At 37.4% G+C, this 27,649-nt stretch overlaps 1 protein-coding gene and 1 pseudogene across 1 annotated transcript in view; both read left to right on the plus strand.

The window, feature by feature from the left end:
* Positions 1 to 2,677: 2,677 nt before the first annotated feature.
* On the plus strand, positions 2,678 to 3,290 carry LOC131420692 (acyl-protein thioesterase 1-like; annotated as a pseudogene).
* A 3,824-nt stretch (positions 3,291 to 7,114) lies between these two features.
* The window catches only part of ME1 (malic enzyme 1), a 190,461-nt gene continuing 169,926 nt past the window's right edge, over positions 7,115 to 27,649 (plus strand). The window contains exon 1 of the mRNA XM_058566694.1: positions 7,115 to 7,231. Coding sequence (XP_058422677.1) covers positions 7,154 to 7,231 — 78 coding nt within the window. The 5' untranslated portion in view covers positions 7,115 to 7,153. The remainder of the gene's footprint in view (positions 7,232 to 27,649) is intronic.

Below are 27,649 nucleotides of genomic sequence, written 5' to 3' on the forward strand. Positions count from 1 at the left end.
TGAAAAAGGGTTAAATTTCTACAGAATTTTTTAACTTTAATTTTTTATCTTTAGATCTTTTTTTTGGTTTGTTTTTAGTCCAGCTTTTTCAAAGTAAGAATTTTAGGGTGGATCCTCACAGGTGTTTGGCAGACTAGGGTATTATGAAACTTATCCTTCTTGTCTCAGAGTTACCTTATGTGGCCTACCTTCAGTACCTGTTACCTTCAGTACCCACTGGCAAGCAGTCAGAGATTTTAAGGTATCCACACTACAGGAAAGTAATGAGGTAAGACACCAAATCGTCATCTCAAATTACCTTTGGAACAAACGAAAAAACATTGAGATTCCTAAAATTTTATAGCATATTGTTTTAATTATATACACTCCCTGGGTATGTTCCAAATTTTTAAGTTTCTTTTTCCTAAATATAAAAGTTATGTTTTATACAAAATATACAAACTTTATATAAACTTCAAACATTACAAAACTATAAAATGAAATAAACCATCAACAGTTTTGGAGCATAGTTTTCCAAATTAAAAACATTCTCTATCCATTCAGTATTCAGTGTCCACTATTGCTTTTAATACGGTATTCTAACTATAGCTAAATCACTACATGGTTCCAGTAGGCCCAAATGCCTTTGGTCTCTAATATATAATTATTTCACTGCTCCTTGTTATGAAGCTAGCATAATTTAGTAATCTAACTATTTAAGATGGCTAAGATATTGTAGAATAGTGTATTATAGCTAATTTAATATTCTGGCTGAGTGCTAACATATATTTTTCTACGAATTGACATTTTTCAAAGTTTTAGAAGCAAATATACAGCATAAAACCACATTGAAAACAGTTTAGAAAGGACTTGAAATCTCTCTGAGTTCAGAATCATATCAGTGACTCCAAAATCTGATACACTGAAGATATAGTAAGGATTGGGGCCTGAATCTAAACTGGATTATGATATATCCTCTAAATCATTTTCCTGGAATAAGTTTTTCTCAACTTGTTTACTTATGCACATTTTATATTGCTGTCAATAATTGTCTACGTCAAGTGCACCACCCACTGCATATTTCAGAAGAACTAGTGATATAAAAAAAGTGATGGGAACTGAGTTAAACAGATCTCTTCATACTCCTATGAGGTGGATTGTATTTTCCAAATGGTTGCAACGTATCTCCCATCACACAAGCTCTTCTTACAGTCTGACTTTGGCACTTCTCCCATTGCAACAGGCTTTTGTGACTGGATCAAGAGAGTATGGAGAAAAAAAAAAAGACAAAATTGTGCCATTTGCAACAACATGAATGGAGCTTGAGGGTATGATGTTAAGCAAAATAAGCCAGACAGAGAAAGACAAACACCGTATGACTTCACTTATATGTGGAAGATAAACAAACGCATGGACAAAGAGAACAGATTAGTGGTTACCAGAGGGGAAGGGGGTGGGAGGAGGCCGAAAGGAGTAAAGGGGCACATATGTATGGTGACGGTATTGGTGGTGAACACAATGCAGTCTATACAGAAACTGGTATGTAATAACGTACACCTGAAATTTACACAATGTTATAATGCAATATGACCTCAATAAAATAATTAAAAAAAGAAATGACAATATGCAAACTCCAAGGCTAGGTAATCAAAAGGGAAAGCACTTTCTACCCTGTTCCCTGGAATACTTGTTCTGGAACACTTCAGGCTCCAGGTAAGCCATTTGCCCGGAGGCTGCCATGGTGTGAGAAACTCAAACTAGCTCCCAGTGAGAGGCCACTGGAGAGAGCCTGAGAATACGCAAACAGAGATAGAGAGAACGATATACATGTGCCCGGACAGCCCCCAGCTGCTCTAGCTACCCCTTTTTCCAGTCCCAGCCACTGTTTAACTGCAACCGCAAGAGCAATCTCAGCAGCACTGACCAGCTAAGCCCTTCCCAAATTCTGAACACACAGACACCATGAGAGATAATGAAATGGTTATCATTGTCTTAAGTCACTAAATTTTGGGGGAATATGTTACATACCACGAGATAACTGGAATACCCTATAAGCTTCTCCAAATTTCTGGTAACATAATTTCCTTGCTTGTTGTAGAATCTGACTAGCTCTACCACTCCTCAGTCTAGGGAGGAGGTTTGGACTAGCGCAGGGACAACGGACAACGCGAGCGGCGAGCGTTAGCATGCAAAATGCAGATGGCTGACCTAGAGAGACAAATGATGTGCTATGGAAGCTATACTGTGGGGATACGTGGGAAAAACAAAACTAACAAACCAAAAAAACTTCCATGGATTCAACTGTATTTTCAAGCACCTTCATCTCCAAATTTAAAAACATGAAATTTAAACAAAAACAAGCAATTTCAAATAATATTTATTTTGCCATGAGAGTAAAAAATACAAACAGAAGAATCTAGTACATTAGTTACACCTACAGGATTAATACTTAACACTTGTCAAGTCACTTAATTCTGCTAATGCCACAACATTTAATTGCTGAAATTCTAAGTAAAAATCATATTCTTAGGACATTTTAGTTTCTTCTAGTGGTAGTGATGGATAGTGTTTTCTTTTTAAAAGTTTAAACTAGCGGCCGGCCCAGTGGCATACTGGTTAAGTTCGCGCGCTCCGCCTCAGTGGCCCGGGGTTCGCAGGTTCAGATCCTCACCGCCAAAGGGCCGCTGCCGCAGTGATTTCCTTCGAGGATTGGGAGATACAGGGCATGGATGGGCAGAAGCCTTTGCAGGTATCAGAAGTTCACATATCAAATATATCTACCGCATGTGCCAATTATGGATGTTACCTTAAATGTGAACATGGCTATTCCTTCTTGCTTGGATATTTTTGGGCTTTCACCAGATTCACAGGAGGATGAACTTGGAATTAAACAGGCAGCAGAAAATGTAAAAGCTTTGATAGAGCAGAGGTGAAGAATGGTATTTCTTTAAACAGAATTATTTGGGGAGGATTTTCTCAGGGAGGAGCATTATCTTCATACACTGCTCTAACCACAAAGCAGAAACCGGCAGGTGTCACCACACTTAGCTGTGGGCTTCCATGGAGGTTGGCTTCCACAGGGTCCTATCAGTGGCGCTAACAGAGCTATTTCTACTCTCCAGTGCCATGGAGATTGTGACCCTTTGGGTCCCCGATTGGTTGGTTCTCTTACTGTTGAAAAGCTAAAAACATTGGTAAATCCAGCCAATGGAACCTTCAAAACCTATGAAGGCATGAGGCACAGTTCATGTCACCAGGAAATGATAAATATCAAGCAATTCATTGATAAACGCCTACCTCCAGTGGACTGACATCAGTAAGAGGCCTGGTGAAGAAGTACACCAGCCTCATGGTAATAGAGTATGAACCTTTTACTGTGCCTCAACTTGAAACTTCTAATGTTTGTAGTGTTAAAATGTTTTGCAAATACACACCAATGACACAGACTAAATAATGTCTCCTCCTGGGAAATTTATTATCTTTTATGTTTCTGTACAAGTATCGTATCATATGATCCAGAATATACTAGTGTTAAAATAGTTGAAAGAGCTAGCTGCTTCTTCCCAAATGTAACTCAGCAAAATAAAATGCTGCAACCAGGTTTTTTACTACATCATTTAAAAATTATTAGTATGCTTAATGAAAACTCGTTCAAGTATAAACAAGCAGTTAAGATATTAATGATTTATGCATGCTATGACTTAGTCTATGGATTTATTCCAAAATTAGTCACCATGCAGTATCTGTATTTTTATATATGTATTCATATATATGTAATGATTGTAATACATAATAAGAATGAGGTGGTATTACATTATTCCTAATAATAAGGATAATGCTCTTAAGTGTTAATAAAGAGTAATATTGCTTTCTTAAAAAAAAAATTGTGCTTAATAGAGCTCTAGACATTCCGTGGAGTCCCTCAGAGGATGGAACTTTTGTATAAACTTTTCCTTAAAGGATAGAACAAAATAAAGGGACATCTCTTTAAAACATTCTAATGAAATAACTCATGTACCCATTTCACCTATTAGTATAATATTCAAATACCAATAACTTGTAGCTTGGTTCATCAGGGATTCCTTAGAGCAAGGTATAAAGCCTAGCGAAGGAAAGCAGGATATGTCATCCCAAAATACGTACCTTTGAGGACGAGTGGAATCTGCAAACAAACCTTACTCCATTAGTTTCTTCCCATATATTTACCTTCCCACAGTTTGCTGCCCTTGGAAGCCTAAAACTGCTTTCCTTTGTCCTGTCACTTCTCTACAAATTTACTGTTCTTTGTTGAAGATGCTAGATAGACCACAGTTCTAAGCTGCTGCCTTGATCACTCTTCCTTTTAGGTTTCTGCTGCATGATGCACACTGCACGAGTTAGTAAACTGTTTCTCTTTTGTTAATCTGTCCTCTTGTCAAAAAGTCCCAGCTGAAAACCTAAGAAGGGTAGAGGTAAAGTTTTGCCTCCCCTATACCAGCAGTCATTCAAGTTGTGTCCTCACTGTTTTATGTAGGTAAGATAGTCAACTCTCTCTTGGTTGGCAATTACCCTAGGGCTGGGCATCCCGAAGATTCAGCCGCTTACATGTCGGCCACCCTGGTAGACTTTCTCCTCTCTAATATTGAAACTGAACACTGAAATTCTCAAATTAGAACCCCAAAAGGCCAAAAGTCTTTGCTTCATACAGAAACACACCAAGAACCAGGTATGTTGAGATTTTCAACTAAAACAAAAAAATCGGAACTTATTTTACATAGCAGTAATGTGCTTTATAGGATCATTTATGTAATATCACAAACCATAATATACCTACATCTTTTTTCTATTAGACTACGTTTTTTCTCAGGAAAGTAAAACATTCGAAATGCTATTAGTTATTTCCTGCATTTTCTGTACTTGAAATCTCAGTGACATTAGATCAGAGTACTACCATCATATTTAAAAATGATTAGAGCTCATTGTGCACTAAACTTGCTAGGGCAAGAAAAATTTGATTTTGACTGATAGTATTCTCACCTGTACAAGAGAAACCTACAGGTTCTAGTCCCTTAGTTTGTAAATCATACCCATTCTTAACGTTACAAATTGTGTGCAGAGTGACTGCACAACTGTACTTTCTTACAGGGAAAATTAAAGCAACAGAGTTTTTTCTATGTGTTTTTTTTCCTACATGCTTTTTTTTTTTGCAATAAAACCTAACCTTACAAATGATTAAAAAGGACTGAAAAATTTAATGTCTGGCTAACATTTATGTGGATAAATAGGTTCTTCCCAGTACTCTTGGAACTGCACATGAATACAAATAATGGCTCCCCCAGCTGACTGGGGCTCTTTTCATAAGAGAAGTAAACATATGGGAGAGATGTGAACTTGACTTGCCCTGGCAGGATCTTGTAATCCCTCTGTAATGATGGCTTGGGGGAAGAGCCCACACACCTTTTCAGGTTACTCCCTATATTTACAATAGCTTTCCTATCTATAAGTATTATATTAGAGAAACAGGAATAGACAGGTAATATATCTAAATTTATGTAATAAAGGCTGCATTATAATAAAGTTCTGTTGTACTATCATTTTTGTTTCTTCTTCAGCATCTTTTGTTTGGCTCCCAGGCCTGTTGTTAAACTGTTTTTGTCTCAGAGCACTCTAATCGTAACGTGCCTCAGTTAATTCGAGAGTGACTTTTGTAAAGTACACTTTCTTCTCAGGTGTTGTAGGGTTAATTATTTACTGATTATAGAATTCACAGTGAAAAGTGTTCTTTAAATGTAAGGAATGTTTTTAAAGAACTCTGTGATGCCAATAAAATGTTCTCTAATAAAACAAATGATTCTAGATAATTCAAAGACTTGGCCTAAGATAATAAGTAAAATGACGTAACTAGAAATAGAAAAAACACTGCGGTTGTAAGTGTGTCTAGTTTATGGACGTATAAAAACAACAAATCAATCCCAAACACTATCTTTTGTAATATCATTAGGCAGAGATGAATAGAGTAGAAACTAGCGATCCTATTGAACTGAAAAGGAAATTGGGACACAGAAAGCTTTAGTCTTTGTTGTTGTGTCAGACACTCCTTTTGGCTACGATCTGACTGCTCCTCCATTCCTTGAAACTTCAAGTATAAATATCAATAATAACAGAATTCTACCGCTGGAAGATCATTTATTCTGACTCTCTCCTTTTACCAAAGAAGAAACTGAAGCCCTTCAAGACAGAGATACCCAGCGTTATTCAGAGAAAGGTTCTTAAACATCCTGGCTTCTAGAACTCTTAGGAAAATTATACACAAAATGTGACTGCTCATTGGGCCCTAACACATTTGCACCCTAACACACCTTGCCTTGTTATTTTAATGGCATGAAAATAAAATTCCCACGCATAATCTACAGAGGCTCATGCGGCGTCGCGGCCCGCGCTCTCCCCTGTCGGCTTTCTCCCAGTTCTACTCGGGCCTGAGCTTTCTGGGTCAAGGTTGGTTCTCTCCTGCCCCCGGCCGCCGGCCCCCGGCCCCCGGCCCCCAGGCATGGCCGATACCCAGGTCTTTGGATAGAGAGCCTCAAAGAACCTAACAGGAAGGGAGAGGTGAAGTCTGATTGTGATCACTCAGTCGAGGTCTTCTGCAAACAACCCTGGGGCCACCTCACGAGGCCTCTCACCCCAGGGCCCCCCTCGGTGCCTCAGCAGCCGTCCTCTCCCCCTCCCTGGGGCTCCCCGTGGGCGGCCACCTCGGCCGGGGGTGATGGCGCCCGCGAAGCCAGCAGGCCGGGCGGGGGGGCCTGGCCTCACTCCCCACTGGGGGCTCTGGGGTCAGGAGAACATTCCGGGCACCACACTGAGAGCCGTCCCACGAGAGATGGGCTGGTCGGGTGTTGTGATTACACAGGCGACGGTGCGCCGGGGCCCCCGCGGCCCGCCAGGCCCTCGCTCTTCCTCTTCCTCCTCCTCCTCACTCCCAGCTCGGCTGATCTCCCGCCATGACTCAGCGCTTCTCGCAGCCTGCGGGCTGGGTCGCCGGCTCCTCCCGCCGCGCCCACCCCCTCTCGCCACCCACGCCCGCCCCCGGCCGCCGCTCTTTGCCTGCGCGGCCGCCGCCGCCGCAGTCGAGCGCGGGCGCCCCAACAGCATCCGCCGCCCGCCCCGGCCCGAGCCCGCCGCCAGCCGCGCGCCTGCCATGGAGCCCGAAGGCCCCCGCCGCCGCCACACCCACCAGCGCGGCTACGCCGTGACGCGGAGTCCCCACCTCAACAAGGTCAGCCCGAGGCCCCCTGGCCGCCCACCGCCCCTCTGGTCGGCGGCAGGCCCCCACCTCGGGTCCCCTCAGCAGGGCCTCGGCCGGGTGAGCGGCCCGGGCCGCGGGGGCCTGCGGGGCGACCTCCGTGCCTCGGCGCGCGGACTGGAGGGGCCGCCCGGCCGGGTCTGTGCCCGGGGTGTGATGGGAGGGCGGTGCCGGCGCCTCCGCACCTGGGCATCCCGTTCTGGGCAAAGATGTGACTTGTTTACAATACTTTCTGCCTTGTATCTCCAAAGCAAGAGCCAAGCTAAAGAACACAGTATCAGGAAAAGAGCGTGAATTGAGTGTTTTGGGGAAGGTAGCAGGTAGTCTGCCAGGTCAGCCTCGATGGGCCACCCACTTACTGGTTCCACTCGGTGTGGCAATTATTGGTGGCTGCTTGGGAGAAGTGGCCCTACTGGTCCAGCCTGTACAGACGTGTGTTTTGAGAGCCTCGGATCACAGTAACAACCTGGAAGTAAAGGCCTCTTGGTTTCTGGAGTGACACGGTTAGGAGTCTGGGAATGCCTGGTGGGTGGCCTCTGCCCTGGACACTTTGCATGGCCGGGTACAAGAGCCCTGTCTTAGACGTGGGGCTGTGGGTGAAGCCATTTCTGTTTTTTGCATCTGGCCTTCTGGAAATTAAAAACATTTTTTTTTAGACCTCTCCTCTTTTTATTAAAAAGGGAATTCAGTGTACGCTCTTCAGAGACCGTTTTTCAGATCCTGGTAACATTTCATTTTTCTTCACTGGTAATGTAGTGTAAACACCTAAGATCGCTCTCAAATGAAAAACACCTCAAAATTTATAATTTTGCTTATTTAGTTACGAAGCAGTCACACGTTTCATAGCCAGGTTTGTCTCTGGATTGTTCCTTTTGTATGTATGTGCTTTTGACATTTTCTTTTTATTTAGTATATGGAAAATGCTTCAGTCAGCACACAGTTCTGCTTAGTCATTTTGGTTGTCTCTGTAATAGACACTTTTTTTCATTAAGAAGTGGACCTCAGCTTTTTCCCCCTGGTCATGCTGGTGATGACCAGCATGGTCATTGCTGGTGATTGGTTGATCATGATTAATGGCTTGAAGACTTGTGATATCTTTTATTTAATAAATTATAACTAGTGTGAGTTCTTTTTGATTTTTGTGGTGACAGGTGACTTTTACAAATCTGTGATTCTTTAGTACTTGTGGTCATAAAGCATTGTGAAATTTTAAATATTTCCTACTTATTTTTTTCTTCAAAATGAATTTAATTGCTAGTTTGATTTTTTTCTTCCTTTTTATTATTCTGCAGGTGGGGCCTATTTTCATTAGAACAAAGGTAAACTTTGATGTAACAAAACAGTTTGTGGCTTTCATGTGTACCTTCCTGCTGTAATTTATGACCAAATAATGGGTCGCCACTTAAGTATCATGAGTGGTATAACCTGTTTGAATTTACTCGTCAGGGGCAAGAGTGTCTCTTCCGAGTGGGTGGATGGACTAGGCAATCTCTGAGCAAGAGTAATTACACCTTTACTGTTTACATCAACAATATATGACATTAAAATCCTTTCAACTCCTGTTTGCCAGGAGGGATTAATTCCTACATAGGAACAATAGTATCACAGAGATCTTCTACCAAAGGTAGAAAGGTGCAGGATTAATGTGTTAAGAACATGTTTTTGAATTTGTAATTGAACTTTATTGTCTGCATAGTATCAAATAGGATTTAAAATCTAGGTCACCGACTTTGGGGTGATCAATGGAATAAACTTTATTCTTCTTATTCAGTTCTAAGACAGCTGTCTGGTGCCTCATGGAAGTAACAGAATATCCTCATATGTACCATTGAAACCAAAGCTGTGGGACCTTTGTGATCTGCCTGCACCGAAGACCTCTGGGCCTTTGAGTTTTCTAGTAGCCCAGGAATTTTTATTGATTTTTGTGATACCCTTGGTTCCAAAGAAACGCTAGTATTTCTTACCCTCCTATAATATCCCAGCTGGTCACCTGGCCGCACAAAGCCTTCTTCAGCCCGGCTCACACAGACCTTCATCACGTCACCTTTTGGGTAACTGCAACAGTTGAGCTGGTTTTATTTTCAGTATTATAGTCTGTCCTACATGTAAGTATAAGAGAAATATCTTCATCAATTAGCATTTTCATGTTACTCTTCTATTATCCAAGTATTTATAGTATGTTATTATTTCCTATTATGTTGAATGTAAAATCAATCTGTCAGTTAGGTTTACTATTTTCTCCAAATTTATCGCATTAGTTCCCCAACTTAGCCTTCCACTTAAATCTCTTACTTAATATTTTCCTTTTTGTCTGTGTGTAATTCCTACAGTTGAACTGTCATTAGTTGATTTAATAATGTTATCTCTAGAGAAGACTTTCCTAATTATCTTAGTCCTCTTATCATTACTTAACACCTCTGTTTTTTTATTCAGTTGTACCATGTCATTTTGTATTTACTGCATTGAATTATTTTATTTTATTTTGATTGTCATAGGGGAGGAATCATAATACTTAGTACAGAATTTTGCTCAGTGGATATTAAATAAATGTTTATTTAATGAACCAATGAGCCACGTTTTTATTTCTTTTTGTCTTCCAAATAGTACTCAGCTTTTAAAGCAGGTAGTTTGGGCATTATCCTAAGACATTTATCTTTAATGTAATTTCTTGAAAGTAAATTCACATTGAGGTCTAAAGCTCAGTTGACTCCCTATACTGTTGTATTATATAGTGGAATATAGTCAGAAAAATTGGAATTTGGTTTTAAGCCTGACTATCCCATGAAATTTTAAGTACTTGTTGGATAACCTTAGGGAGTTACTTAGTCTTGGTAAAAATCAAAGTTAACAGTAGATATGATCTGAATTAAAAAATAGAAAATTAAAAAAAACCTAAGAGAAATAGGATCTTTCTTCATTGGTAGTAATTCATGTATGATTCCTACTATTTTCTTATACTCAAAAGTACGTCATTCCAAGTAGGATTTCATCGTAGCACGTGGGGGAAGTACTTCTGTCTCAAACTTAGGAGATTCGATATCTTTCCGTACATAGCCAAAACTATTTTTGAGGTGCTTCTCTTTGCCTGTGTTATGTTATATGTGCTTATCTAATTTAATGTTAATGATTTTCAAGGATACTTTCTGATTTAGATGAGTTGTGTTTCAAATTTTTTCTCAGGAATTTTCATGTGAGTAATAATGTTTCATAAATCACTCTTCAAAATTAAAATTCTACACACAATAAAAATAATCACACTTAGTTTTTGTTTCTCAATTTATTAGCTAATTTTATTTCTCTCTGCAGTAGTAGAAAACACTAATTGATGGTTTTATCATAGTTAACTCTTGCTTACATGGTTTCCATATCTTTAAGATTAAATAATACCATGACCTACAAGTAAATCTCCAAAAGACACCGCTTTTCAATATTTTAGGCATTTTGATCCAGTTTAAGTTAGTGATAGTATTTTACTAAAATCATTTCTGCTCAGTGTTATTAACTTTTACATGTAAAAAATGAGCTTCTGGGCAAGTGCTTTTGTAGATGTTTGTGTCCCAGCATGTGAAGACCTAGTGGGGTGCATTGTAGGGAAAAGAGAGAGAAACAAGTCTCATGACTATGAAGGAAAGATACCTTAACTTCCTCTTTTTCTTCGGTGTAAACTATGCCAGAAGGAATCATTCAGAAATTTTCACGTACTACAGGTCTCTGGAGTTGCCTCAGCAATATGAGAAACTGATATCTTATTTAATGTAGACTTCCACCGATGTGAGAGCCATTGTAATGAAGATGTGCAGCCAGAAGCCTCCACACCTATTGCCTTGCTGCAGCTGGAAGAAGAGCAGGAGTATAGGGCGGCATGAGAACAAAAGAAGGTTGTGCTCTAATGAGTAGAAAGATGAGTTTGCTTCAAGAACTCTTGAGACTAGTGTTATGGAGTACAGAAAATATTGAAGAGAGGAATAGGTTTGAGACTTTTCATTTTTGTGTCTGATTTCCTTATAACTTTTTGGTAAGTGTGGGAAATGCAATGTAATGGAATGAACATTCTAAGACTTTGTGTCAAGATGAGCCCAAGTCCCAATTTTTCCAGTTAGCAGATGTGAGATTTTGAGTGAGATTTTCTTAACTAGCTTCGATTACTGTGCTTGTAAAACAGAGTGATGATTTCATTCGTCGTCTTTTATTTAACAAATGTTTATTCAGAACCCACTATATGCTAGGTGATATTCTGGGTGCAGGGGATATAGCAATGAATAAGATTCTTGCTGTAAGTGTCCTCAGTTTCCATTGTAATATGATTTCTGTCTTGCCTCTTCACTCAGATATTGGTGAGATTATTTGAGATAGTGCATGTTAATTTTTTCTAAATTATATATTCTAAAAACAGGAGGTTGTTTATTACTACAACTAATTATTAATGTGATAGTACTTTTATATAAAGAGCCTGAACTAATAGCTGGAATAATTATAAAGTACCTTTTTTTTTTAGTGTACTTACCCTCTTCTCTCTTGAATTTTTGATGACATGATTCTGTTACCTCTTTAAGTTATGAATTTTATAGTAAAAAACAAAAGTATATCTTCTCTCTGGGAGAGACAGATTTACATTTTACTTTCAGATTCATATAACTGAGCTTGACTGACATCACTGCGCCATCTCATACATTTCCACAGAGTGCCAGATATTGGTTAAAGAATGTCTTTGTGAAGAAAAAGAAAAAGGAAAGCTTTTTGCTTCTCAGTACTCTGCTCAGTACTCTGCTCACACTTTACTCTGTGTAAAGCCTTGGAAGTATAAAAGCACATGGCTGGTTAGAGAAAGTAGAGGTATGCCCTGGATAGTCAAAATTATTGGGATAAGAGGAAGTGAATTGCAAAGACATGAAATTTAAAAGTTCCAGTGGTGTGAAACTAGCCTTTACTTGATTCTTTTTGACTTTGGAAATAATCACTTACACTGACAAAACAAACATTCGGACTATTTTCCAATGGTTTTCAAAACTGACATGGCCAAATACTGTTAGAGACTCAAGATTACCTGATTTGGCCTATTTATTACATCATTATTTATTTTATGTTATTGAGCCAGCTCAGCAAACTTTGTTGACAATATGTGGATCCAGAATTGATCATCAGATATGTTACAATTCAGTAGAACTAATTTGGGAATATTTCTAACCTGAGTGATTAAGAAATTTTCTTAGACATGAGGCCTAAATGTAAAGTGTGGTTGTTTGTATTCTTATAATGATATTTAAAATATTTTATGGCTTATATATTAATTTTCACCTGATTTTAGCTCAATGTATGTAATGTAGTATACTTTAAAACAAGGGATTATTGTTGCTTTAAATGAATTTAAGTAATTTAAAACATCAGTATTTTCCCTCAGGCCCTGAAGGTTTAGCTACATTAGCCATTGATTAAACTGATTTCAGATACCTGAGGCGTTTGAGTTTAAAGAGAGGGGAGAGACACCATTCCTTTAAAGTTTCTATAGTTTAATCTGGTAGTTTTGGAAGTCAATATAATAATGACTAGTGTTCTCTAAAAACATGGGTATATAACTATTAGAGCTTCTATGCTAATAAACAAACCGTGGCCCTAAAACATTAGGATTTTTTTTTTTAATAATCAGGTAATGGTTGAGTAAGAACATCAACAGAAGTACTTGCATGTTCATATGAATGTTCATGATTACATTATGAGTATCCCTGGGGTAGTTAAATTCTAAACTGTCTTGCCAAGACATGGAGATCTGGAGACTGAAGGAGGCCTAAGAATCCATTCTCATGTTAGGGCTAGACCTTAAGCTTAGAATATATTAAAATACATTTAAAGCGTCTATTTAGAGTCGTCTAAGATATCTTCAAACATTTTTGATTGTGACACAGTACACATACACATAGTATATGTATAAACATATTGTTATGGGCTGAATTGTGTCCTCCCAAAAGTCATATGTTGAAGTTCTAACCCCCAGTATCTCAGAATGTAACCGTATTTAGAGATAAGATCTTTAAAGTGGTAGTTAAAGTAAAATCAGGTCTTTAGGGTGGGCCCTAATCCAATATGAGTGTCTTACATGAAGAGGACATTAGGACCTGCACACAGATGAAGGACCATGTGAAGACAAAGGGAGAAGACAGCCGTCTACAAGTCAACGGAAGAAGCCACAGAATGTAAGCCACCCTACTGACATCTTGATCATGGACTTCTAGCCTCCAGAACTGTGAGAAAATAAATTTCTGTTGCTTTAGCCACCTAGTCTGGTACTTTGTTCTGGCAGCCTTAGCAAACTAATAACACTTATGAAATTGAAACAAAATTTCATAATACAATATTTTTCCATGCTGTGTTTAGTGCACTCTAGTAGTATCTATTATATTTCAATTAAAAAAAATTTTTGGTTGTGATTCACTAATGAATTACAATCCATAGTTTAAAAAAATTCTGCTCTATGACTTCTGTAAGTAGTGCATTCACATGCCTGGGAAAATTATTATAGAGTAAATTTCTTTTCTGTGTCTTGGTGTTGCATATGGGGCTCTAGTTTGCCTTGGCAGTACTGGCCCAGCCTCCTTTTGTTTTTCCATCTAAATGTCCAAATTGAGGTATCTCTTAAAATAGTAATCTTGAAAGTATGAGAATGTAATTGTTGTCACTAATAGTGGCAAGTCTGGTTAGTCAGTAAAACGATAAGTTTTTACTTATGTGCTCAGAGCCAAAAAGAAATTGAAACTTTGTTAATGAGCATTTTTCTGGGCCTTTAAATTTTTTACTTATTCAAAATCTTGCTTATATTTAATTTTTATGTATGGTAACTATAACATAATAATATGACAGAATTGAGAACAAACATATTGGTCATATCAATAAATGGAACTGAGAATAACTCACCTATTAATGAAATTATTTTCAGATTGTTTCACAAAACACAAGCAAACTATACTCTATGTAAGAGGTACATTCAGAACAAAATATTACAGAAAAGCTAAAAATAAAGATATGGGAAAATGCAAACAGCAAGAAATCAGAGTTATCCTGATATCAGACAGTGTAGAGTTCATGTTGAAAAGAATTAACTGAGACAAAATACTCATTATAAGGCTGACAGTTAAAAATCTGAATGAAGTAATAAAAGTAATGAATATGTATGCACCAAATAACACAGCAACCACCTTCATAAAAAAGACATTATAGGACATGCAAAGAGAAATAAAAAACACAGTTGTAATAGAAGGCTTGAACATATCTCTCTCAGTGCAGGACACATCAAAGGGACAAAACACTGTTTCTGTACAGAAATTCCTTCCTTGAATTTCTTAGGAAATTTATGTTTCTTCCAAATCATGAGAAATTCAGTTGAGAAATTGAGAAAATGGAAAACATAATCCTCCTTTGAGAATCAAAGCTTAATAAATAATGTAGCAACATTACTAATTTGAAAGATCCAATGACATAAGTCAAAAGGAAGAGCTGGAAATGGTGACATGTAGAGTCAGAGGTGAAGGCTGACATTTTTTGGATCTTCACAGGAACGTAGGTGAGAAGCTGTAATGATCTGATTAGTCGGTTTTGCTTGCAGCTATTGTCAGTTCCTGACAATATCTGCCTTAGACCATTTACACTTTATGTAATTGATATGCTTGGGTTTCTGTCCACCATTTTATTATTAGGTGTCTGTTTGTTCCCTCTGTTTCTCATTCTTCTGTTTCTCCTTTTCTGCCTTCGTTTGTATTGTTTGAATATTTTTATTATTTCATTTTAATTTACCTATTGAGTTTTTGACAATATCTCTTAGTACTGTCTTTTTTTAATAGTTGCTCTAGGAATTATGATATACATAACTTTTCACAATCTGCTTAAAATGAACATTTTACCACTTCAATTGGAATGTAGAAATGTTACCATTATATAGGTCTCATTACTTTCCTCTGTTTATGTTATAGTTGTATGTATTATGTCCACTTACATCTAGATACATATATTACATAAAAGTTTTTTAATTGAGATATAATTGACATATAATATTGTATTAGTTTTAGGTGTACAACATAATGATTCAATATTTGCATATGTTGCTAAATGATCACCACAGCAAGTCTAGTTAACATCTATCACTGAATGTAGTTACAAAAAAATTTTTTTTCTTGTGATGAGAACTTTTAAGATTTACTCTCTTAGCAACTTTCAAATATGCAATACAATATTATTAACTGTAGTCACCATGTTGTACATTATGTCCCCATGACTTTATTTTACAACTGAAAGTTTGTATCTTTTGACCACCTTCACTCATTTTGCCCACCCCCCACCCCCACCTCTGGCAACCGCCAATCTGTTCTCTGTATCTATGATCTCGTTTTTTTTTGTTTTTAGATTCCACATGTAAGTGAGATCATGTGGTATTTGTCTTTCTCTGTCTGACTTATTTCACTTTACATAATGCCCTCAAGGTCCATCTGTGTTGTCGCAAATGGCAAGATTTCCTTCCTTTTTATGAGTGTGTGTGTGTGTATACATATATATATATACACACCATTTTGTATATATATATATATGTACACCATATTTTCTTTATTCATTCATCCATCAGTGGACACTTAGGTTGTTTCCATATCTTAACTATTGTAAATAATGCAGTAATGAACATGGGGATGCATATGTCCTTTGGAGTTAGTGTTTTTGTTTTCTTCAGATAAGTACCCAGAAGTAGACCTGCTGGATCATGTGGTAGTTCTATTTTAGATTTTTTGAGGAACCTCCATACTGTTTTCTATAGTGGCTGCACCAATTTACATTCCCACCAAAAGTGCACAAGGGTTCCTTTTCTCCACATCCTCGCCAACACTTGTTACTGCTTGTCTTTTTGCTGATGGCCATTCTAACAGATGGGAGGTGATATCTAGTTGTGGTTTTGATTTGCATTTCCCTGATGATTAATGATGTTGAGCACCTTTTCATGTACCTGTTGGCCATTTGTATGTCTTCTTTGGAAATATGTCTATTCAGCTCCTCTGCCCAGTTTTTAATTGGATTGTTTGTTTTTTTGCTATTGTATGAAAAAAATTTTTTGATGTAATAATTTAATGTAATGTTTATAACTTTTGATTTTAACTGTCATACATATTTTAAAGAATTTAAGAGGGAAAGCATAATCTAGTATAGTTACCCAGATATTTATTGTTTCTGTTGCTTTTCTTTCATTCCTGATGTTCCATATTTTCCTCAAGTGTCATTTCCCTTCCATCTAAAGTAGCATTTCTTTTAGAGCAGATTTGCTGGAGACCAGTTGTCTTAGTTTTAGTTCACCTGAGAATGTCTTTATTTTGCTTTCATTTCTGAAGGATATTTTCACCAGTTATAGAATTCTGAGTCGACAGTTGTTTTCCTTCAACCCTTTAAGAATGCCATTCTTCTTCCTCCTGGCTTCCCTTGTTCCTGAAGAGAAATCTGCAGTCACTTGAATTGTTGTGTGTGCATAATGTGCCCTATTTCTCTGGCTCCTTTAAAGATATTTTCTTTGTTTTTAGTTTTCAGCTTTTTGAATATAGTTTTTCTGGTTTCGATTTCTTTGAGTTTATCTTCTTGGGGTTTTCTGAACTTCTTGAATTTGTAATTTATTTCTTGTGCCAAAATTGATAAGTTTTTAGCCATTATTTCTCCAAATATTTTTTCTTTCTCTTCTTTTTTTGGGATTCAAATGTTGATACAAATGTTAGGCCTTTTCGTGTTGTCCCACAGGTCCCTGAGGCTCTGACTTTTTTTTTCAATCTTTTTTTCTCTTTGTTTTTTAGACTGGTTAATTTCTTTCTTTCTTTTTTTTTTTGTGAGGAAGATCGGCCCTGAGCTAACATCTGCCAATCCTCCTCTTTTTTGCTGAGGAAGATTGGCCCTGGGCTAACATCCGTGCCCATCTTCCTCCACTTTATATGGGATGCTGCCACAGCATGGCTTGCTAAGCGGTGTGTCAGTGCGCGCCCGGGATCCGAACAGGTGAACCCTGGGCTGCCACAGCAGAGCACGCGCACTTAACTGGTTGTGCCACAGGGCTGGCCCCTAGACTGGTTAATTTCTAATGATCGGTCTTCAAGTTCACTGACTCTCTGCTCTTGCATCTCTGTTCTGTTCTTGAGCCCATCCAATGAATATTTTATTTCAGTTATTGTATTTTTCAGTTCTAAAATTTTCATTTTGTTCTTTACAGCTTTTGTTTCTTGGCCAAGACTTTCTATCTTTCCATTCATTTCAAAATATTTTGCCCTTACGGTTTGGGGCATGGTTACAATAACTGATTATCAGTATCATCTTGGGATTGGTGCTTGTTGATTTTCTTTTCCTTTGAGAGTTAATATCTTCCTGTTTCTTTGCATTATGAGTAATTTTTGCACATATACTGGATGTTTGCGTATTATGAGATACTAGGTTTGGGTTAAATCCTTGTGGGAGTACTGTTCTTTTTAGGTCTAGCAGTCACTCAACCTGGTTAGGTCAGTTCACAAGTTGGACCCACCCTCTATGGGATGTGGTTTCAATATCAATTCCATTTTCAAAGCCTACTTGGTAGTGCTGTTTGCATATGTTCATCATGTGTACCATCCTGTGGCCCGTGTGGGATCTGTGCAGTGGTTTATGCCATAGTTTAATTCTCAAAGCCTTTGGTATGCTGTTTAAGGTCACATCTATACATGCATAGCTCAAAGAAGAGCCCAGGAGTTCATATATAACTTTATGGGATTCCTCTCTTGAGTGCCCTTCTTTCTGTGATCTCTCTGATACTTTCTGTCTCCCTGAGGTCCCCCTTTCCAGCCCACTAGCCAGAAAACTAAAGGAAACTTTTTGTATATGAGGAAGATTAGCCCTGAGCTAACATCTGGTGCCAATCCTCCTCTTTTTACTGAGGAATGTTAGCCCAGGGCTAACATCCGTACCCATCTTCCTCTACTTTATATGGGATGCTGCCATAGCACGGCTTGACAAGCAGTGCGTCGGTGCGCGCCCGAGATCCGAACCTGCGAACCCCGGGCCACTGAAGCAGAGCGCACACACTTAACCGCTATGCCACCAAGCCCGCCCCCATAAAAGAAACTTTTTTCCTCTGCTGCATTTGCGTCTGGGGCCAAGTAACTGGAAGACAGAGGAAAAAGCAATAGGCATTTGACCCATGATCTTGGGACCATTGCTCCTCTGCTTGGAAGAATGATTTTTTTTCCTTCAGAATTTTAGGCATCTGTAGTGGCTATGCTCCTGCCACCCACTAGGGGATTGCCTGGGCCCTGGGGATGGAGAGAATAGAAAATAATAGCAGATTTCCCTCTTTTGTGGCCTTTAAGATTCCCTTTTCCTGATTCTTGGACCAGAAAGAAAGCTTCTCTTGGTACTCTTGTTGTCTGCACTCAGTTGCACTTCTAGGTTTTGTGTTGCTTTTTGAGTCAAGACCAGTTGATTACAGAGGGGAAAAAAAAGCCAGGCCATACTGGAGGGCAAAACTCCAGGACACTCACTGCTGATTTGGTGGCACCTTGGATTCTGGTCTTCTTCCCCAGTTATTCTGCTACCATTCACTTTCAGAGTCTTCAGATAGCTGCTCAATGCATTCTGTGCAAGGTTTATTGTTGGATTCAGTGGTTGAGATGAGATATAGTCTGCTTACAACATCTTGTGCAGAACCAGAATCCTCAGATTGTTATTTTTAAGTTGTGAAAGTATGAAACTCAGTCTAACTTGATTTTAAGTCAGGGGGAAAAAGTCAGAGAATTAGCTCTCAAAGGTATATTCACATTTTTCCCCCATTTTATTGGGGACATATTTGCTATAGCCACATCAATATTTATAGTAAAGGTTATTCTGTAGAAAATGGTTCATGTAAGATAAGAACTCTACATAATTTATAAAATTTCTGTATTTTAAGGATTTAGAAAGATGCTTGGCCTTTTTGATATATACATACTTCACTTCTGTTCCTCTTCATGCTGTGATGGAGAAAATACTACAGAAATTACGAAGTTCCAAATTCCTTGGTGGAGGTGGGTAAGGGTGTTATACTGGTTTGTATTGTAGCTTTATCTTTCAACATAGTTGATCATAGGACCTGGAATATAGTAAGTAGTCTGTAAAAGTTTGTTGAATGGATAAATGAGGGATAATTCTTGAAATAATGTTCTTATAGCTCTGTTCTGTCTTCCAGATGTTGCTATAACTTTTCCTCAGGTCACATTCCACTTTGTGGGATGAATATACTGTTGCATGTGTTTTGGAGAATCTCTTTCATTTAGTGGATATAAGATGACTGGTGTATCGTTTAGGATTAGGTTTTGCTACGTATAATAACAAAAACAAAAAAAGCAAATAAAGTGACTTAAATAATTATAAGGTTATTTTTCTCTCATGAAGGCAATCAGAGGTAGACAGTCTAGGGCTATTTGGTGAGTCCACAGAGTCATCAGGAACATCGCTGCTCTACCGCTTTCAAGATCATTTCATGATCCTAACTGACTGTAGGTCTATAGAGATCATATACAGATTCCAAGCTGGCCACTGGGAGAAATAAGAGAAACACAAGAAGATCCACTTTCCAGTGGAGTCAGCTTTCCAAGGAGCCTTCCCCACATCCCACACAACACTTGCACTTACATTCATTGCTTAGAACTCAGTCACATGGCCACGTCATACTACAGGGGAGTCCGGAATTGTAGTCTTTAGTCTGATGTGCTGCTGTCCCAAATAATATTAAGGTTCTCTTACTGGTGAGGAACGAGAGAACAGATGTTGCAGTACGCAGTTAGCAGTCTCTGCCATAACCAGAGCTGCCAGAAACATAAGGATAGAGGTTTAACAAATGTAGATAATAAATATAATATTCTTGGAGATTGAGATAAATGGTTCTTAATAGTTTTTAATATTTTTTAATAGCCTTATAGATTCACTGTATAAAAATAAAAAGATACAAAATATGAAAAATTCGTCTCCCTCCCACTTCTGTGCCCCAGCTAGCCAGTTCCCCTTCCTAGAGGCAACTACTGTTTCTGGTGACCAGTGTTTCCATTATATGTTAGAACTGTTGTATGAAGTGTATTTTTTAAAGTTAATTTTCATAAGTTAAAATGTTACTGATGTAGGGCATGAATCAGCTATGCCCTTAGTGTGGGGGATAGGAGGCAGTGGTATAAGAAGAAATGTTGCAGGTAGGAGTATGTATGGGGATCATCTGGAGACGTGGAAATCAGATGGAGAATCATTATCCCAGACTGAACCCTGTCATCTACCTGTACCCTGACACCGGTTCTGAAGCCTTGTTTTCTCTTTCTTTACTGAGCAGCCTTGGTATGGGGACTCCTCAACATGGTGAGTAACAGATACTGTGGGGTGAGTGCTGCTAACTCACCTGCAGCGTTTTCATGAAATGGCGTAACTGGTCAGGAAACGAACTGGGTCTTCCCATTACTCTTTGGAGAAAGTTGAAAACTTAATGGGGCTAACAAGGACTTGCCTGCTCTGGCTGCTGTCCTCCCGCTGTCGTCTTTCATCATTGTTCCCACACGTGATGTGGTTTCCTTCTCTGTACGTTCTCCGAGAAGCCACGCTTTTCTGCATCGGGGTTTGTGCCCCTGCTCTCTCCTCTACCATCACCCCAGGTTTCACCTGGTCAGCTCCTACTCCTCCAGGTGTCCTTCAGGTCTCACTGTAACGTCACTGTTCAGTGAGCTTTTCCTTTTTTACCCCTAAATTGTTAGATCTTAAATTTTCCCTTTTCTTTTGCCTGTACTTATCACATTGTTATTTTATAGTTATTTGTGTAGCTGTTTGTTTGCTATCCTGTTAAGCTCCCTAGATCGAAAGCTTCATGAGGCTATGGACCATATTTGATAGGTCACTGTTCCACTTGTTTAGTGTCTGTAAGCATAGTAAGCATTCACCCAACAAATATTTGTTGAAAAATAATTTGGTGAATGTGATGATTAATTTTATGTGTCAACTTGACTGAGCCACTATGTGCCCAGACATTTGGTAAAATATTATTCTGGGTATGTCTGTGAGGGTGTTTCTGGATGAGATTAACACTTGAATTGGTAGACTGAATAAAGCAGACTTCTCTCCCTAATGTGGGTGGGCCTCATCCACTCAGTTGAAGGCCTGAATGGAACAGAAGGGGTGACCCTCCTGTGAGTAAGAGAGAACACCTCTTGCCTCACTGCCTTCAAGCTGGGACATCAGTTTTTTTCCTACCTTTGGGCTTGAACTAAAACATTGGCTCTTCCTGCATCTTGAGCCCATTGGCCTTCAGACTGGGCCTATCAGCCCTCCTGGTTTCTCAGGCCTTTGGACTTGAACTGGAGCTACCCCATTGGCTCTCCTGGGTTGCCAGCTTGCTGACTTCAGATATGGGGACTTGTCAGCCTCTGTAATTGTGTGAGCCAATTCCTTATAGTAAATTTGTTCATGTATGTGATGTATATACATGCATCCTCTTGGTTCTGTTTCTCTGGGGAACCCTTACCAAAACAGTGAGCTTCACCATCTCGCATAAAGTAACTGTAAGAGGAGACAAAACATTTCTGAAAATCTCCACTGTGGACCTGCAGTAAGAAAGCCATCTTGTGGCATTCCTGGGAATATCATGTTGATATGTGATGTATATCCCTGAGGAAACTGAGGCATAGTTCTCTGCAGTAGTTCTTCACGTGTTTTGTGCCAATGTCCCCTTTTGATGAAGTCTGCGGACTCCTTAAAGCAGTGGTTTTAAATAAATAGAATACATAGTGTTACAAAAGAAACCAATTATGATGAAATATAGATATCAAAATATTAAAAAATAAATGTTGATATTGTAAGATATATTTCTCTTTATTAAAGACTTAAATAGAAATATAGTATATTTAAATATGGGCAGTTAAAAGTAAAATTTTATTTTTTAAAGAGATCAGTATGAAGATCATCGACCTGAACATCCTGTGTGCTTGTGTTTTAAAACAATCTTATTTTGGGTCTAAAACTACTATAATTTCAAAGTAATGATAAACATAAATGATATTTCAAGATATATGCTACAAATGTAACGTGATATAAAAATATTTGTTATTTCTGTTTGTGACAGAGTCACAGGAACTATTATTAATATATCTCTTGTTTATTGCCTTCTATAATGGAAGGAAATACTAAATTTCATAGAGTAGTGAAAAAAGATGTCCACATTTAAAGACACCTGAATTATATCCACTGATTCCTCAAGGGTCTGTGATTAGGTCCATGGACCTTAGGTTAATAACCTCTGGCAGGGAGCTAAATTGGATCTTCACGGTAAGTACTGACTGGGTCTGTTAAGACTGATTTTTTTTTTTTTTTTTGTGAGGAAGATCAGCCCTGAGCTAACATCCATGCTAATCCTCCTCTTTTTTTTTTGCTGAGAAAGACTGGCTCTGAGCTAACATCCATTGCCAATCCTCAAAGCCCCCCAGTAGCTAGTCGCACGTCATAGTTGCACATCCTTCTAGTTGCTGTATGTGGCACACAGCCTCAGCATGGCCGGAGAAGCGGTGTGTCAGTGCACGCCCAGGATCCGAACCTGGGCCGCCAGTAGCGGAGCGCGTGCACCCAATCGCTAAGCCACGGGGCCGGCCCTAAAACTGATTCTTAAATTCAGGGACTTTCGCACAATAGTGGGATGTGAAGAATAAGAGTCAATGTTTACTTAGCACTTGCATATTTGTGATTTCATTTTAAAACTTATTATTGGTAACAAGCATTTATATAACACTTTATAATTTACATAGGATGCAAAAATATCTGGTCTCATTTTATCCTCCAAACAGCCAAATGAAACACACATAACATGTACTATGTTTTCCATAAATGTTTATGTTATTTAGTAGATACAAAAATTGAGGAGAGTCTCCATTTAATCCCAAACACTTTAAGTACTTGCTCAAAATCGCTGGTAAATAATGTCTACTTGTGAATCAAACTTGGATCTAAATCCAAATAGTATGTTCCTTAGACTTATTATGTTGCCATGAATTCATGTTTGCTGGTGAAGTATGCATGTAAATTTAAAGCATATGGATTATTGCAACCTGTAATATACCAAAAATGTACCAAACAGCCACCTACAGTGAAGAATTATCTGTCCCAAAATGTCACTAGTGCCGAGGTTGAGAAACCCTGGTTTAGAAGGAAATACTCTAAAAATAACCTGCAAGCTCTGGTACTTATGGTGGTATGTAGATATGTCTTTTTGTCAAACTAAATTGATCTTGAATGCCTGATTTCAAGTCAATTTAAAAAGCTGTTAATAGTGGATTAATTTAATTGAATAAGTTTCTAATGTATGTGTGGAAAGCTCAATTAACATTTGAGAGATTTCAAATCATGGGTGCTCTGTACTACTCAGATACAAAAAATCTTAGTTTGAAATTTGAATTGGGTGGGTTGGTTATTCAAAATAGAACTACATAGAACTGAACCACATGGAACTGAAAAGTTGTTTCAGATTTGTATATTTATTCATCCATTTGTTTATTTAAAATTTATTGAGTCCTCGTTCCATCCTGACATTGTATCAAGTGCTGGCATACAAGTATGAATAGCATAGTGCCTGTCCTCCAGAAGCACCTGGACCTCTGGGTAAAGGAGCAGTTAAGGAGAAATAATGAAATATGGGAAGTTCCATGATAGAAGTACATTATGTTGTGGGAGCACATTGGAAGACACTCCACTAATGCAGAGAGAAGGAGATCATTTAGGAAGAGGCAAGGGACATTTACAAATTCATGTGTAATTTAATTGGTATTAAATCTGTTGAATTGCTGTCTAATTTTCGTACTCTGTAAAGAGTTAATAAATCGAAGAAGGCACAATAGATGATTATGTTGTGATCCTGATCTTTCTGGTTCACTATATGAGTAATTACTATACATCCTATTTTAGGCATATTTAGAGGATTTTGTCTGGGTCACATATATAAGACTTGTTAGAATAGTGTAAATGTGCTTGTGTTTACTAGGGACTCAGCTGGCAACCGGTATTACCCATCTGGTTTGGATTATTCATACACATTTCAATCCAAGAATTTAGATTTGGCTTTTTTGTCATTTGTGTACATTGGTAGTTTCAATAGTTTACTAAGAATTACCAGCCTGCTTATTTAGCAGGTACTTTTCTCTACTTGTTTGGAACTTTGTGAAATTTGCCTTAAAACTTCTTTTGGGCCAATAGCACTCCATCTTGCTGAAAGGATTTTGAAAGCTTATTAATGATTTTAAGAGTTATGTTTGGGAAATGTAGTATTGACATTGATGGTTAACAATTTCTTAGACTTATAAGGAATCTGTAAAGATCAGTAATCTGACTTTTAAGTGAGAAATACTTAAACTATTTAATTAAACCTCTCATCCAATATTTTAAATATCCATTTGCTCTCTTAGGTAGAGGTGTTCTTTCTTTTTTTTTTTTTTTTTTTTTTTTTGGAGTTAAGCAAACGTAGCTTAAACTACAAAATAGTTATACTTGCTTATATCCTGTAATACCTAGGTGAAATGATTTTTGAGTGTTATAAAGTTATGATATTTTGCTGTAAGTTTTAGAGTGTCTAGGGCCAAGTATATTTTATATGTATTTTTATAATCATTACTTATACCAATTTAAATTACTTTATATCAGATATGAGTAAAAATTAATTGCTATGTAATGAAACCAAATATTTTTTCTTAAAAGAAACTGTTAATATATTATTGGTTGTAAATAATTGGTTTTCTGGCTCTTAAAGGAGACTATCACAAGAGAATTTGGTTGCACAGCTGAATGCATTCAAAATCATCATTTTTATATGATTATTTTTCTGATATAAACTTTACCTTGAAAATGTATATTCCATATGGCTGATTTTGTTTTTTTAAGAACTGAGGTTGTATACCACCAGGAAAATTCTAAAAGTTATTACTATGTTGTCAATTAGAATTTTGAAAAAATCAGTTTCAAAGAGCAATTTTTAGCACTCTGGAAGACTTGGGGGAAGGAACCCTTCAGTAGAATGTGTCCAGGGCAAATTAGTATTACTTCTCTTTCTGTAGATATAAAATATGCACATAAACCATGTTAGTACATTTGAACATACTCTGATATTTAAAACTAAAGCTTGATTTGATCTCTTTATTTCAGAATAATAAATAATAAAAATGTAAAGACCCTTCCTTTTGTACTCTTTACATATAAATTATTTCTCCCCAAAATTATTATTAAAATTAATTCTTAAACCTTTTTGATATGAAAAAATACGTTTAGGAGAGATGTGCCATATTATCTGTAGTGTCACATTTATCAAATCTGTATATACTTCAGTTGAAATCATAAATTATGAAAAAAATTGGTAAAGAATTCAAAGACAAATTAGATTTAAAGAAAGATTTTAAAATTTGGAATATGAAATATATCAATAATTTGCTAAGCAAACTTTTAGTCATTTTAATTATATTCTTTTCAAGTTAGGAGAAAATTAGCTGCTGAATTGACTTTTTATAGAATCTAATAAAATTCAGACAGTGAAGTTCACTCTTTTTGGTGTACAATTCTATTAGTTTTGACAAATGTGCAATGTTGTGTAACGAGCACCATAATCAAGAACAGTTTCATCACCTCAAAAAAATTCCCTTAGGCTGGCCTTTGTTGTCAACTCTTCCCTCTACCCCCAGGCCCTGAGAACTACCGAATTTTTTATATCCTTAAAATTTTGCCTTTTCCAGAATGTCACATAAATGGAATCACACAGTATGTAGCCTTTTGAGTCTGACTTCTTTCACTTAGCGTAATGCCTTTGAGGTTCATCTGTTTCATGTTTCAGTAGTTTGTTTCTTTTTGTTGTTGAGTAATATATTATGTACAGATGTAGCTTAATTGTTTCAAGTTTTTTTTATTACTTTCCACTTACTTCTCTACTTTTTTAAACCTTCCTTACTTTTCTGCTTTGTTTTCTCTGAAACATATAATAGCAACTGTATAGTTATAGCAAATCATTCATTAATTAGTTAATCCAGCACATTTTTGTGATTGCCTACATAATTGTGTTGATTGTCTACAGAGTGGCAGGTATTATTCTAGATACTAAGGATTCACCAGTTGAAGTAAACATGCAAACATCTCTCCCCTAATATAACTATGGCCTCAAACATTAAAATTAATAAATTCTGTTATCATAATGAGTTATCATACATGTACAGATTACTTGTCTTAAAGATTTTTGTGACTTAGATAATTTTTTTTTTTTGCCATTCAACCTGATTATTTTTAGTCATTATTCAGGGAAAAAAGAAGGCAAACTACTGAAGTTAATTGGAAACATTAAAGATGGTTAGTGCAGAATATATGATATGTTTGTTCTGTTTTTAATGGTAATAGTTTCTGATAAATTACTCACGACAAAGTTTCCTTCTCAGTCATGGGACAAAGTTTCCTTCTCAGTCATGTTTTCTCCGTGCAAACATAGTTTCTAATATAAGTTTCTTGTTATGCCAGGAATTTTGTTTTCATTTCTGCTAGACCGTCTCAGTTTTCTCAAGAAGATATACATGGATTAATTGGTAGAGTCCAGAAGAATAGTTGTCCTGTGTGCTGCCCTCGGCAGTGAAACAACATACCATTCTGCTGTCTAGGGATCTGATCCAAAAGGTTTTTTAAGGGGTAGGGAAAGTAAAAGAAAGACAGGAAAGAAGAAAACCAGGGTTGAACCTACAGTGTATGAGAACACTGTTAGGAATTAGAATTATAGGTGGTTTGGAAACCTAATATGTGTATGGACGTCTAACTTTTGAACTATGTGAAAGACTCAGTAGAAATCGAATGAAAGTTAGAACCTGCGTGTATGCCTTGGGTACACTCTCCTTTGTTGGATAGGCCCTACAGGATAACCCTTAGGTAAAAATTCTTTGAAACAGATATATGTTACATCAGCTTTTAATAAGGAGAATATATTAAGCTAGCGTTTCACTGTCAAGTTTTAGACATAACTGACCTGTTTCTAAATTTCTATAAAATATATCTCTATGATTATGTCTCTGTTGGTATGAAAAAATGAAATATAGAACCAGAATTATTAACTGGTTCAAAATTCCACTTATTGTTTCTCTGAATACTTTTTGGGAAGCTGCTGGTTGGTAGGAATCACACTGGTGTGTCATTTTTAAAAACTGTGAGAAAAAACTCATTTTTAAATGAGATCATTCCATATATATTTTTAAATTTTCAGGGATTTTAAGATTGACATTTACTTATTCATTAATTTTGTTTTTAATTCATAAAAGGTAGTAATAGAATATGAACCCAATCATAGGACTATTTTAAAAAAACATTTTTTGTAAGAGTTCAGTTGACACTTTACTATGTCTTAGAAAATTT

Source organism: Diceros bicornis, chromosome 23 (genome assembly GCF_020826845.1).
Source record: "Diceros bicornis minor isolate mBicDic1 chromosome 23, mDicBic1.mat.cur, whole genome shotgun sequence".
NCBI classification, from domain to species: Eukaryota; Metazoa; Chordata; class Mammalia; order Perissodactyla; family Rhinocerotidae; genus Diceros; species Diceros bicornis.